The following is a 14,810-nucleotide window of genomic DNA, read 5'->3' on the forward strand; positions in this document are numbered from 1 at the left end:
AGCATCTTGAACCGTTCGTGCAGCGGTGCTGAAATTCTCAGCTACCCGAATCAGTCGACATATAACGTCCTTGACGCAGTTCCGGCTCGAATTTGCGAGTGAAAGTGATAGCAACGCCACTGAGTTCTGCTCTTTGAAGTGAACCGTACCGTTCCAGTCGTTTGCGTCCCGTGAGAAGGGTGCGATACCACCAAGCCCGCACAACTCCTCAATGGATCTTCTCACATTCCTCTCATTATCAGTTTGTGATGCTGACCGCAACACTGTAGCAGATTTATTGTTGGAGTAAGAAAGAAGCTGATGAGCGCAACTTTCTAAGTGATGGTTGTCTACGACTTGCTGATGTGGGATGCGGGTGGGCTGGAAATAAATCCATGGAGAATCTTGAGCGCTCTCGCAGAGAAGCTCTGAAATTTCCTGAAAGCTGCAATCAACAGTCCGGAGTTCTTGTATCCATTCAAATTGACCGATAGTCTTTGAGTCAATCTTGTCTTCTTTCTTCTTAAGGAGAAGAATTATTACTTCTTTCCCACTGAGCTTGTTTCTAGCTGCAGCCTTAACAACGTCTTCTGTGATCTGGATCTCGTCCCCGCGCTTGTCGAGAAGCAGCGCCATGATATCCCGGCCACTTTTGTTGTTTCCAGCTGCAGCCTTGACGACGTCTTCTGTGATCTGGATCTCGTCCCCGCGCTTGTCGAGAACCAGTGCCATGATTTCCTGGCCACTTTCGTTGTTTCCAGCTGCAGCCTTAACGACGTCTTCTGTGATCTGGATCTCGTCCCCGCGCTTGTCGAGAAGCTGGCTGACGATGATGTGGTTGAAGTTCCTCATTATTGTTAGAACAACGTCTTTTGTGATCTGGATCTTGTCCCCGCGCTTGTCGAGAAGCAGCGCCATGATTTTCTGGCCACTTTCGTTATTTCCAGCTGCAGCCTTGACGACGTCTTCTGTGATCTGGATCTCGTCCCCGCGCTTGTCGAGAACCAGTGCCATGATTTCCTGGCCACTTTCGTTGTTTCCAGCTGCAGCCTTAACGACGTCTTCTGTGATCTGGATCTCGTCCCCGCGCCTGTTGAGAAGCAGCGCCATGATATCCCGGCCACTTTTGTAGTTTCCAGCTGCAGCCTTGACGACGTCTTCTGTGATCTGGATCTCGTCCCCGGGCTTGTCGAGAAGCAGCGTCATGATTTCCTGGCCACTTCTGTAGTTTCCAGCTGCAGCCTTGACGACGTCTTCTGTGATCTGGATCTCGTCCCCGCGCTTGTCGAGAAGCTGACTGACGATGATGTAGTTGAAGTTCCTCATTATCGTTAGAACAACGTCTTCTGTGATCTGGATCTTGTCCCCGCGCTTGTCGAGAAGCAGCGTCATGATTTCCTGGCCACTCTTGTTGTTTCCAGCTGCAGCCTTGACGACATCTTCTGTGATCTGGATCTCGTCCCCGCGCCTGTTGAGAAGCAGCTCCATGATTTCCTGGCCACTTTTGTTGTTTCCAGCTGCAGCCTTGACGACGTCTTCTGTGATCTGGATCTCGTCCCCGCGGTTGTCGAGAAGCAGCGTCATGATATCCTGGCCACTTCTGTAGTTTCCAGCTGCAGCCTTGACGACATCTTCTGTGATCTGGATCTCGCCCCCGCGCTTGTCGAGAAGCTGGCTGACGATGATGTGGTTGAAGTTCCTTATTATTGTTAGAACAACGTCTTCTGTGATCTGGATCTTGTCCCCGCGCTTGTCGAGAAGCAACGCCATGATATCTTGGCCACTTCTGTAGTTTCCAGCTGCAGCCTTGACGACGTCTTCTGTGATCTGGATCTCGTCCCCGCGCTTGTCGAGAAGCAGCGCTATGATTTTTTGGCCACTTTCGTTTCCAGCTGCAGCCTTGACGACGTCTTCTGTGATCTGGATCTCGCCCCCGCGCTTGTCGAGAAGCAGCGCCATGATATCCTGGCCACTTCTGTAGTTTCTAGCTGCAGCCTTGACGACGTCTTCTGTGATCTGGATCTTGTCCAAGCGCTGGTACGTCGCGCTGTCCCAGACTTGGATGGTCTCGTCGTGCGATGCCGATGCTAGCTGTGTGCCATCGTCTGAGAAGGCTACGGAGTTGACTTGGTGGCGATGGCCCTCGAGCGTCTGGAGACACTGGCCCGTGGCGCTGTCCCAGACCTTAACGGTGTGGTCGTCCGATGCTGATGCCAGCTGTGTGCCGTCGCCCGAGAAGGCTACCGAGTTGACCCAGTGGTCATGGCCCTCGAGCGTCTGGAGACACTGGCCCGTGGCGCTGTCCCAGACCTTAACGGTGCGGTCGTACGATGCTGATGCCAGCCGTGTGCCATCAGCGGAAAAGGCCACCGAGTTAACGTAGCCCCTATGGCCCTCGAGTGTCCAGAGACACTGGCCTGTGGCACTGTTCCAGATCTTCACGGTGCGGTCGTGCGATGCTGATGCCAGCCGTGTGCCATCAGCGGAGAAGGCCACCGAGTTAACGTCGCCCCTATGGCCCTTGAGCGTCCGGAGACACTGGCCCGTAGCGCTGTCCCAAACCTTAACGGTGTTGTCGTCTGATGCTGATGCCAGCCGTGTGCCGTCGCCCGAGAAGGCTACCGAGTTGACTTGATACCGATGGCCCTCGAGCGTCTGGAGACACTGGCCTGTGGCGCTGTCCCAGACCTTAACGGTCTTGTCGCTCGATGCTGATGCCAGCCGTGTGCCGTCGCCTGAGAAGGCCACCGAGTTAACGGCTGTACGATGGCCCTTGAGCGTCCAGAGACACTGGCCTGTGGCGCTATCCCAACCCTTGACAGTGCGGTCGTATGATGCCGACGCCAGATGCGTGCCATCGCCCGAGAACACCACTGACTTAACAGGCCGCCTATGACCCTCCAGCATCTGCAGGGTTGGATCCCACTGAGTCTAGACACTTCAGCAAACGGCCGATAGCAAGGGGAGAGAATATTTACCATTGTAATGAAATATGTGATGGTTCTCTGAAGCTGCTACAATAGTGTATGGAAGATGTAATGATTGAGAGACTCGGTCGTGGGTAAAATGAGGCTTGGAAAGGAGTCTCCTGTGGCGAATTGCCTGCGGTCCTTCTGCTCCATTAAATGACCAAGCTGTTGTGAAAGCCTGATTTGCCTGATATGGTCAGCTGCATACTGGGATGGGTTGTAAGTACTTCAGGCATGCTGCGAGCGTCTATGCGGGGATGATCAGAACTATGAAGGTGATTGGGCAGAACGATGGGCACGTATCCAGGCTGTCTGCACTTTTCGGTCAGCACGTAGTCTCTCTGACTCTCTGCAGTAGTTGCAGGCAACGCAGTCTATTCACCACCAGTTCTTCCAAGCCCACCCTCCTAAGTGTTCTGCTCCTGTCTCTTGGCCCCTCAAAATCTAACCTTCCATGTCCTTCAGTATTGCAGCCTCAAGGTGCTCGCTCACTCTCGCACCAGTTTAGATAACCCGACCACCATACCCGCCACCCCGAAGCGTTGCACCACCTTGGCCCAACTGCATTGCGCCTCATGGCCGCCTATTTCCCCTCGCAATTGGCCTCCGGCGTCGTTAATGTACTTCTACATAACATGAAACCGCTGGAGGCAGGCTGCAACGCACGAGTCATACGATTGTACACCGATGTGTCAATGATTGTCATCATGGTACGTAGACGGCATATGCGGGAGGCCGTCCAAGATGGGCAACCAGAACGGCGCAACCGCTGAACAGCACTCAACCGTCACTATTATCACGCATAAGAGCGTGCATATTGCATGCATAGTAACTACAACGTGGACCAATGAACGATCCCTGACAAAAATCAGGGCGAAACTCATCAGAACCCCACTCGTGACGGAGAGCCGTCACGAGTGGGGTTCGCCGCGGAGACGTCATTGGAAACCTGCCCGTCAACAAAACAGATGCCATCCCCGACTCGGCCGGTTGGGCGGTTGTACATTGGCCAGCAAACGCTCCGGCTCACCTATGTCTCGCATGGTTGGCCAGTGTGTGGGAGCCCTGATCGCTTACAAACATCCATCATAGACTCACATCACGCCGGACACCAAGCCCCTCTAACCCGTCATCAGTAGTCGTCTCTCATTCCATGAACCACATCATGTTGCGACCCGAATCTGGCCCGATGGTACTCGTTAAGCTGCTGTCGACCCGATTCCTTGACGAGTCCAAAGAACCCTTTGTGCATGTTTCTGAGGCACTGGCCTAGCCCCGCCTCCGTTCTCGCATTGCACTGACAGATGTTGGGCGTCCCTCCGAACTTGGATCTGTCCTCAGCAGTCGGAAACATGATGCTGATGCGCCGGACGTCTTTCCAAGCAGCTGCAGCATGCTCCCTGTCCCCTCGCCGGCCGAGAGCCAGTTTGGCTAGGTTCCAGTCCATGTCGCCATCGCGGCTTTCAAACCGTCGCACCGACATCTCTGCCTTGCCCCGGCTCTGTTCGATGGCGGAGATCCGGCACGATGACCCGTCCCGTCCTGACCGCCGGCAGTTGCACCGATCCGGGTTGACCTCGGTTTCTTCGTCAATGTCTATCGTAACCATCGCCAGCGCACCCGTCTGTGGGTTCTGCGTGAACAACATCAGCATGGGCTTGAGCGGACGCCGATGAACTGTCCTTGTCGTTTGTCCGCCAATGCTGACAGTCGACGGACGCACTTCATGGCCATTCGAACTGTTGTTAGATGGCCACGTGGTTGTTGACATGTTGCTCGACATGCTGAATGTCCTGTCGGCGCGCGTGTTGATCGTTGATACAGATACCGTCCTCGATAGCCGTGATCCCGGAAAAAAGCTCGACGACCAAGGACTGGCTGGCGGTGTCGACATGGTCGCTTGCTGACTACCACTGGGTGGCGACGCCGCCGTCTGCCTGCTTCCCGATCCCACCGGCCGATGTGGGATAGCCATCGGAGACCGAGCCCCTACCGGGTTGTTTATCGCCGATGGTGATAGAATCGACGGGCTCCGCGCTGCAGATCCAGTTCGCGAACCACTCCCGTCACCTATTAACACCTTTTCGGCCGGGCTGGTCTTAGAGAGATTGGCGGTGCCCCAGGGCCCACGGACGGTGCTCTGTCTTGATGTTGTGCTGGTTGTTGAAGATAGAATGGATCCGGACCTTGGTGAGGGGGTTTTTTCAACCAAAGACTCGTTATTGGTGACGAGCTGCCCGTCGAGCTGCTTTGGAATCCATAGCTGTATACAGGCGTCCTCAACAATCGGTTCTCCCTTGCCGGAGACGACGAAGCTGACTATAGTCTTGTACCTGACAACAACATTGGTCAACATACGATCATGAGGCTCTGTCGGAAAGGAACCTTCTCTTACTGGATGTAGTTGTTAAAAGCCTTGAACCCAGTGACGGCTTGCTGGAATTTGACGACGTCCTTGAGCTGCCTGAAAGCCAGCCGGGCAACCCGCTCGTCTTTCCGCAAGATCATATCCCACGCTCCGGACTTGGAAGGAACAGCATACAACGGGTTGACGATGACGGACGTGATGTCGAAGTCGATGATCTCGGCTGCCAACGTGTCAACAGGCCATCGTGTTTCAGCCTCTCTTCCCGGGTGCTGCCAACATACCTTGGCGACGCGCATTCCTACTCGTGCCTCCTTGTTCCACGCCGGAGATGCTGATACGGAACCGTTTCCCGTCTGTGCCCATCCAGCGAAGGAGTTGAAGCTTCCTCAGGATGTTGGCGTCAGATCCTTGCATTGGTCTGAGCATCTCGTGTGTAAGTGACTGCCTACACCACCCCTAATTATTGGCCACATTTGACTGGACTTACATATCCAAGACTTGCTCCATGAGCGCAACCCTTGTCACCACATCAACGAGCTGCGCCGGCTCTCTCTCTGGCCAGAAGCCCAGCATTTCAGGCGTCAAACCGATCAAGCTTGGTGCCACGAGGTCTTGTCTGAAGCGATCGCATTGAGAGCCGAGGTTCTGCACCGGTCAGCTTCTCCGAGTTGCAACTAGTAAGAGCCTCGGTGACGGCACATACATTTTCGAGCTCTTGGATGTATGAAGGCCAGTGTGAAAAGCCTGTAGTCAATTGGTGTAGCTCAGGCGATTCGCGAATGCGCTGCATTACCCAGACACACTTCAAAAGGCTGACATATTGCTCGAGCTTGGGGATCCTGTTCTCCACGAAGATGCCGGCGGTGAAGTTTACCGTGGACCTGTCGTAGTGGAGGACGAAGATATCTGCCATCTCCCGGAGACCTGGATCCAAACTATGCTCCGGCCTGTCTGCCGTCCACGAGTGCTGGAAGCCCTCAGTCACAGTTGGTGGTATCTCAAGTTGAACTAGCTCTTGATGAGTCTGCTGAGCAAGAGCTTGCTCGAGGTCCGGCACCAATACTCCAATGAGGCGGTGCAGGTCAAGATGGACAGCATTGATACGATGGGCAAGATCCTGGTGTGCGAGGCGTATGTCCTCCCTAACCCGGCACAGCAGATCGCTGGTGTAGTGAGTAAGTATTGTGAAGACAGCCGGTCATGAAGATTGAAGTACTTACATTTCAAAGGGTTTTAGCACATGAAGGACTTTTGAGTTGTGTAGTTCTATACGCGCTTGTAGTCGATCTACGGAAGGCGACACAAGCACATTCCACTCGATGTTCTTGAGCGGACCACTGTTGAGACGAAAGCGACGATTGTCCTCGATCAGTTGGTAGCATTCGGTAAGTGTTTCCTTATAGTCTCCGATTATGTCGTCGAGGGACGAGCGATCCCAGCGCAACGGCTTGAAGGCCCCTTCTTGACGCAGTGATTGGCCCGCTTTGTTTACCACGCGACTAAGGATGTCAAGGTTGTCAGCGAGCCCTTTTATGTTGCGGCCAAATTCAGTATATTGTCTTGCTTCAGTATGGTTAGTTGATGATTGAGAGAGGGGACTTGAAGAAACGAGATGTTCCGGGGATGTAGCACTTCTTCGATGAGTGCCCAAACTCACTTGCTTTGAATTCGTCATGCCAACCGAATCGATAGACTTCCCAGGCGAATTTGCCGAAGTTGATGACCTCTCCAAGCCGGATAGGACCTGCCATTGGGGGAAGCGGAGGAGGAAGACGATCGAAATCCTGGATTGACGGCGTCTTGGGAGATGCTGGACATAGGGTGGGCGGCGGTGTCAAAAGGACGTCAGTGACGTGGGCGACGACAAACGGGAACTTTCACAAAAAAGTGGGTTTCTCGTCTACGACTGTGACGCAGATGAGGGGGAGCGAGGGCAGATTTCAAGTAAATCCTGGCCGTGGGGTGGCAGCACACGATGCGGTGGGTGTGTGACCGAGAGGTAGACAGGTGTAGCCGCCACTGGGAAAGCAGGGTGTTACCTATTGAAGGGAGTGGGGGCAGGCTACAGAGTTGGAACACGCGGGCGAGGTAAGTCAGACTACCCACTTTTCGGCACCCCCCCCATTTCGGCACCCCAAAAATGAAGCTATTCCCATCATACTCGTCGACTTCAATTAATCATTGACTTCTTCTAGATGCAACAACAATACAGCTTTCAGCTTCACTAGGGTATTCAGAGTCGCTGGATTCGGCTGCATCATCCTCTTTTTCCCCAGCCTTAAGTTGCGCCTGCTGGATGTCTTTGATGTTGGCGAACTTAGTGTTAGGATCCAGCTGGACTGCCCTTCTTTTCCTTACTGCAGTATTGGTGACTTGGGCCTGCAGAAGCTCCAGTTTCTGCTGGGTATTTGCCAGCTCATATGCCTGCTCGCTGAAGCCTTTTTTTACCTTCCTGAATAGAAGGCGTTGAGTAAAGGCATCATTCTCCAGCTCTGTGAATAGCTTCAACTGCCCAGCTAGATCCTTCATCTTCCTTGGCGTCGACCATGCCACTGCAGATGACGCAGATACCCATCCTTCAGCTTCCTTGCCTCCAGACTGCCCTTTGCTGACCTGATCAGATGATCCTGATGCTGCTGGTGTTGATGGGAGCAGTAGGGAGCTCATCAGAGGCTTCGCCATAGAGACAGGCCATAACCCTGTCCATTTCCAACCACTTCTAATGTTCTGCATCGTCATACCTGCAGTACGAGCCTTCTGATAACAGCCTATAAAGTTCCTCTTGCCTACAACAGTTGAATCATTCCACTGACCAAGGTATCCAAGCTCCTTCCTATAGGCTGCCTTGACAGGGCTGAAGACTGACTGATCAAGTGGCTGGAGGACATGGGAGGTATGTGGCGGTAAGAACAATAGATGGATGTTGTTTATATAGCATAACCACATAAAGTCAGTCGTTGTATGACTCCCATGTCCATCCATGATCAGCAGCCTGACCTCCTTGCCCTGAGGAAGAGTCTGAGGGATGAAGACCTTCTGCAGCCATTCAACTGCAGTGGCATCTGAAGTCCATCCATTCTCCGTTGCAGTGAATTGCCATCCTTCATAAGGGCCAAGGTCTAGAGGAAACCACTGCTGCTGGACTGCCTTGCCCTTATAGATAACGAGGGGATTCAGAACATGGCCCAGGGCAGAGATGCATTCGATGATGGATACCCATGCCCTTGATCCAGGCTGTTTCTTACGTACAGACTTCGTCTCAGACATGCCCAGCACCAGCCCATTAGATCCCTGGCCCTCAAGGATACCAGTCTCATCCATGTTGTATCTATTAGCTGGTTTGATGCTGGTGATCTCTGGTATGGCGAGTAGTTTGAACCAGTCCCTGATGACCTCAGTAGATGCCCCATTAACACGCCTAGAATCGATAGGGCGACTTCTCTGGACCTTGACTGATGGATTCCTCTTCAAGAAGGCTTGGATCCAGCCTTTTCCTATAGGCTCTGTATCCCCCATGGCATGGAGGATCCTTTCTGCGAATAGCCTCACTTGCAGATGGGTTGGGGCAACACCAAGGGCATGCTGAATGCGAACCCATTCAGCCAGTTTAGCCTCCTGACTAACAGAAAGTCTCTGCAGGTCAGAAAAGGCAATTGACCTTGGTTGAGTGCCCTTAATCCGATACTGAAGTGTTGATCTTGGGATGCCATACACCTGACCAGCCCTCTTAATGGGCATGCCGTTGGTTATTGCGTCAAGGGCCTGATTGACTTCATCTTCGGTATACTGGCCCATAAGGTCGAAAAGAAGCTCTGAGGAAAAAATGAGGTTATTCGCATAAGTATAGAAAATGTTGTTGATGTTGAAAGTTGAGGGGTATGTTCTGGTGATGAGGCATTTGAGGCATTTTTGGGGTGCCGAAATGGGGGGGGTGCCGAAAAGTGGGTAGTCTGACTTAAATTGAAATCTAAAGACTTCTCCTAATGTGTGTGTGAGAAAGAGAAAGACGGAAGTGAGGCTGATGGGCATGTTCCCTGGACGAACTCGAGTGAGCATCTTTGCTGGTCAACGGTGTGGAGCTACGCACCCTGCTGGCCTGGAAACCATGATTTTCCTGTCTTACTTGGACTCTTGGTTGCATGCAGCTATACGTACGAATAGTTACAAACAGGAGCCACGGATGTGGCATTCGTGGGGAGCTGCTGAATACACTACATTGAGAGCTGAAGAAGAATGCCACTGCATGCGGGAATGTCTTAAAACCCCCTCACCCTCTCACGTACCTGAGACGCCACACTTGCGAATGACCCCGCGACAAACTAAAGGGCCAAGATCCTAAGCAGGGTTTAGACATACTAAGGATGCTGCTGTTATCCATCAGTCGACCCATCCAACCATGAGCCGGGTGAAGGAACGCTATACTGGAAAATGTCCAGCTGGAGTTGATCGGGTTGCCTTTCCTGACCTAACTGTGCTGCGTATGGTACATGGTTTGAACTTCCAATCGTTTCTCAGCTTAGCGCTTTACGATGGATTTGGCTGCCGTTGAACGTCTCGGGAGGCCGGGCAGGATGTCTTGCTGTAAAGCTCTTTGACAACGCCAAGTCTGTAGTCGGATAACCTTCTCCAATATAACTATAACTTGCAAATCCAACCGGCCCATGAAGCCCAGGTCTCACTTCAGAGAAGAACAACACGGGAGAGAGTAAAGAGGGTTGGGGCATTGAGAAAACGAGGAAAGCAGCCTGGAGTATCAGGAGGAAACGGAAAAAGACGACGAGGTTTTCGCGCGGTCTTTGCTACCCGAGACACCCCTCACAGACACATCCAATCCCGTTGTGCGTATATGTTGATGCTCCAGGTTAATGGCATATGTGTGCGCAGCACGACATAAGCAAGATAGTTAAGCGCTCTTGACACCGCCTCCATTGGCTCTGCATTATAAATACCGGCTTCATCCTCATTTGGGGGCAGTCTGGGCAAGTTCCTCCTTGGCGACTCAACTCCATAGGCCTCTACACTGCAAACGATTCCGGTGGCCTTCGTTCAGCTCATCTCAGCCGCAAAATGCGGTGCTAGTGGCAGCGAATCGTGTACAAGGACAGTCCGTGTTCGGGCGAGTGTCACGCAACCCAGTGAGAACCAGCTATGTCACGGCCGGATCAGGTACAACTTTAACTATTGCCAACAGCCATGAACTATAAGAGGTCTAGACTCTAGACTAGTGAAGAGACTACGGATCTAGTCGACGCGCAAACAAGATGCCATCAAGCCGGCCGGGCGAGTCTTTGCTGCATCATGACTCCAAGCCCACGCCCTCGCAAGGCATACTTCCAAGATGAGGCTGTCGACAATCAAGTGAATCGATCGACAGCCACCCTCGCTGCTATCGCACGGTAGTGTTTTACTCGTTTGAGACCTCTTTGCCCTACGCCTTGGACGCATGCCTATTAGTGTCATTCTGCGGTCTGCGCCCCTGTTTCTGCACAGCATTGGCATGCATAGTATTCCATCACAGCAGGCACTCACAGCCTTGTCTGGTAAAGACACCTCCTGCCACCTATACATAAACATGGGCCCACCGATTGCTGCGTCGGTTTGCATCTTGAGGCCTTTTTAATGGGAATAACATTTACGTCGCATCTCCTCCTGCAAGGCTCCCGTTCTCCTCCAACGTCTAGTCTTCCATTCACACACCGTCCTTGCCGTCTCGGCGTCGGCATCTCCTCTTTACCAATATGAACGACTCTCCAACCTTGGCGGGTTTCGACCAAGAACCCCATGCCACGGACAATGATTCGGTTCACACCAACGACGTGATTGGCGTCCTTGGTCCCTTGGATGACAACGATGGCAACAATATCGTCACGCATGCGCCTAAAGAGGGCTTTCGCCTGGGCTACTTCGATGTCAGCTGTCTCGTCATCAATCGGATGATTGGTGAGTGTGCCTATGCTTGACTAAAACCAGTTGGACGGCATGAATCACTATTTATGTAATATGGTTAAAAAGATATTGACGCGCTGGCATAGGCACCGGTATCTTCATGTCTCCCCAGCGAGTGATGCAAGGAACCAGAAGCGTCGGTGCGAGCATGCTCATATGGGTCGCCGGCATGATCTATTGTCTTTGTGGCACCCACGTATACATTGAGTATGGTTTAAATGTACCTCGGTACATTATCAATGGAGTTGAGAGCTCGGTGCCGCGGTCTGGGGGCGATCTCGTCTATCTGCAGTACGTCTTCCGCAAGCCCGCCTACCGCAAGAACACCATTCTCTTGTCGACTTGTATTTTTGGCATCAGCTTCATCATCCTCGGAAACATGGCCGGAAACTGCATCCACTTTGCGCTCCGCGTTATGGAAGCGGCCGGCGTTGAGAACCCCAAAAATGGCCCGGTCCGTGGCATCGCCCTCGCCGCTGCCATTTTTGCGTGCGGTGTCCATGCTATCAGCCGTCGATTCGGTATCTTGCTCAACAACACGTTGGCCGTCATGAAGATCATGATCATGCTGCTGATCATCATCGCCGCCATTATCGTTGGCGCCGGGGGCTTTCCGAACACCCCTAACGTCATTAGCGCTAACACATCCCCGAAGAACTCCTTCAAAGACGCGTCCCAAGAAGTCAACGGCTATGCCCAGGCCTTTCTTGCCGTCATATTCACCTTTTCAGGATTCGAACAGCCCAACTACGTGCTTGGGGAAATCAGCCGGCCCAGGAGGAAGTTCCCCATTGCTATGGGAACTGGTGTCGGGGTTGTCACAATGCTGTATCTCGCTGTCAACATTTGCTACGTAAGTGGAAGAGGTATCGTCTTTACGACAGGGATGAAAAGCTAATGACAGCTCATGGGCATAGTTGGTAGTTGTGTCCAGTGACGAACAGATTGAGGAAAACGTTGCCCAACGCTTCTTCGAGCTTACCTATGGCAGATTGGGCTCAGGCGTCCGAATCTTTAACGCCTTTCTCGCTATCTCCTCCATGGGTAACATCATTGTTATGGTCAGTCGATCGTGTGACGAGCCAGGTGAAACAGATGCTGAATATTCCGTAGACATATACAGCCGCCCGAGTAAAGCAGGAGATTGCCAAGGAGGTGAGTCAGAAAAAGAAAAGAAAGACCAAAACAAAAAGGCCCAAAACAAGAACCCAAACAATATCGTTTACCAACCAGTCTACGGTTGGAGCCAGAAACTAACTTCCGACAAGGGAATCCTACCTTGGCCAAAGTTATTCGCCCGAAACACCGACATGAGCATCGGCCGCCTGATCCGATGGTTCCAGAAGAAGGGCTGGTTCGTTTCACTCCACCACATCCGATGGCTCTCCCCAGAACACCACAGCGAGAGGACACCTGTCGGTGCTCTGTTTCTGCATTTCGTCAGCTGCGTCATCCTTCTATTCGCGACGTACGGAATAGAGCCAACTACGGCCTACGTATTGCTCACGTCTCTGAGTGCATACGTTATAAACGCCTTCATGGCTACCTTTCTGGGGTTGGGTATCCTCATCCTGCGATTCTGCGGACCACCCAGGACCGTCGCCGAAGAGGACGCCTCGACCTTTGAACAGGAATCCCGGCCGCTAACCTGGGCTGAAATGACAGGAAAGCAGTTCCGCCCCTTCTTGTCCATCTTCTGCGCCCTTGTATACATGTGCGGGGGCCTCTACCCAGTCATCACCAACTGGGTGCCCCCCTCAGGGTCGCTGCCTTCCACAGTCAAGCCATGGTACTTGGTCCCCACCGTCTCATGGGTCGTCATCGGTATCGGCATCGGTTGGTTCTTTGGTTTCGTTCTATTCGCACGTTACATCGAGAGGAAAGAACACAGTGTGTTCGTGGTGGAGAAGAAACCCGAATTCGAGCCAGCTGAGACCAGCGGTCGAAGCTCCGAGGCCAGCGGCACTGGGACGGACCTCATCCAGGTGCACGAGACGGTGTATCTGAGCTGGGTCGGCAAGGAGGCATTACGCTCGAGGCGGCCGGTATTCGAAGACTCTAAGCAGGTCGACGGAAGCGTGAGGGAGGTTTTCCAGTCTCCTTATGTGGGCACCGACTTTTCTGCCTTCATGTCGAATCAAACGACCCCAGAAAGAGGCGGCTACCAGTAGTAATGTAGACGCGTCCGGTAATAACGGGAGAGAGGGGAGGGATATGTTTTATGTAACTTTGGTTCACTTGTTTATTAGTTAGTTGTAGGTGCTGTAATATCTAGACTAACAGTCAAAACATGTTTCTCTCATGCCATGGATCTTATATTGTATAGTACACAACACATTAATGGCTTCTACTTAGCAATTAACGTTAGATGTATGAAGCACTGAAACATTGCGACTTCTACAAAGTAAGCGGTTTTATACTCTCAAGTCCGTCTCCAATGGTCAGTAGAATGGAAACATTTCAATGCATAGTACCGCACATATTGACGGCTATTGGTTTGTCACTTCTACCCCCTCCTGGGACAAGTACAACATTTTCCATGATTCCATTGTATCAGTCAATAATACCTGTTTACTTCTTTAGTTTAGAGCAGAAGTGGACTTGTAGCGACTCAAGAAACCGGCCTGGAAAAGACCCATTGAAGCGGCTGCGGATCCCTTTCCACCGAAGACCCTGCCCTTTGAGCTGAGTAAGGACTTCGTTCATTCTTTTGTTGTTAAAATGCACTCCTTGAGCGAGGAGAATAACTCGTAGACCTTGGTCTTTCTGGTGAAGGTGTCGAGCTCCGACTTGCCGGGAAAGAAGGTTGCAATTGTCGTTCTGCGGACGGGCCGCTCCCCTTGCAATTGGGATATTATTGTTACACGTCCATCGATCATACGCTGAAGGAACTTTCGAGAGGTGATTCATTTTATCGCGTAAAGATGGTCTCGGGGTCTGTGCCGTTATCGGTTGAGATACGAGAGAGACCGGCATTCCACTTCTTAATCGCTTTATAACCCGCTGTGACCTCCGTCTTGGCTCCGATGATGATTATGATGACGAGCCTTGTGGAATCAAAGCCCTGTTGAAGCTTGGCATTGATACGATAATTCGGAACCCTGTTACATTTGTACAATAAGGGCCAGCACTACCTACCCACCTGCTTACACGCTTTGGTCTTTCTACCTAGCCTGGCCCCCCCCCCCCCCCCTAGTCCAACACATTGCGCTGGAATCTGTTGCCCCCCTCGTACTCCAACTCATCACCGCTGAGACGCATCGCACCAGTCTGCATAGGCCCCTGGGAACCAACCGCCAAGAGCCGGCCAGCACGCTTGGCGTCTGCGCTACTAATCATAAAAAAAGCATCACGCCGGTCTGCTCATGGACCAGGCAGTTAGTTCATGCTACTTGCAAGCTATCTAGTAGGTCAGGGCTGTGCATACCTGAGGGTCCTGCTTGGGAAGTGCATTGTACTACTTGTTTGGGCCCGCCTCGAAAAAGCAGATGCTGCCGTGCACGGTCAGGTCTCTACCCTGTTCGCAGACTGCAAAGACGGCTGAGGGG

General features: G+C 52.4%; 3 protein-coding genes across 3 annotated transcripts; 1 reads left to right on the forward strand and 2 right to left on the reverse strand.

Moving 5' to 3' along the window:
- Positions 1 to 518: 518 nt before the first annotated feature.
- On the reverse strand, positions 519 to 2,886 carry CH63R_14445 (WD domain-containing protein; the record flags this gene model as incomplete). Its single annotated transcript, XM_018309419.1, has 2 exons — positions 519 to 532; positions 630 to 2,886. 2 exons carry the CDS (start codon positions 2,884 to 2,886, stop codon positions 519 to 521), a joined length of 2,271 nt encoding a protein of 756 aa, XP_018150662.1.
- Positions 2,887 to 4,080: 1,194 nt separating this feature from the next.
- Positions 4,081 to 7,067, reverse strand: CH63R_14446 (uncharacterized protein; the record flags this gene model as incomplete). The annotated part of the gene is made up of 7 exons (XM_018309420.1): positions 4,081 to 5,281; positions 5,344 to 5,536; positions 5,598 to 5,734; positions 5,804 to 5,961; positions 6,020 to 6,479; positions 6,537 to 6,879; positions 6,974 to 7,067. 7 exons carry the CDS (start codon positions 7,065 to 7,067, stop codon positions 4,081 to 4,083), a joined length of 2,586 nt encoding a protein of 861 aa, XP_018150663.1.
- Positions 7,068 to 11,054: 3,987 nt separating this feature from the next.
- CH63R_14447 (High-affinity methionine permease) lies at positions 11,055 to 13,433 on the forward strand (the record flags this gene model as incomplete). The annotated part of the gene is made up of 5 exons (XM_018309421.1): positions 11,055 to 11,256; positions 11,349 to 12,115; positions 12,180 to 12,323; positions 12,376 to 12,417; positions 12,531 to 13,433. The coding sequence occupies 5 exons, from the start codon at positions 11,055 to 11,057 to the stop codon at positions 13,431 to 13,433; spliced, it is 2,058 nt and encodes a 685-aa protein (XP_018150664.1).
- Positions 13,434 to 14,810: the final 1,377 nt, after the last annotated feature.

Source organism: Colletotrichum higginsianum, chromosome 11 (assembly GCF_001672515.1).
Source record: "Colletotrichum higginsianum IMI 349063 chromosome 11, whole genome shotgun sequence".
In the NCBI taxonomy this organism is placed as follows: domain Eukaryota; kingdom Fungi; phylum Ascomycota; class Sordariomycetes; order Glomerellales; family Glomerellaceae; genus Colletotrichum; species Colletotrichum higginsianum.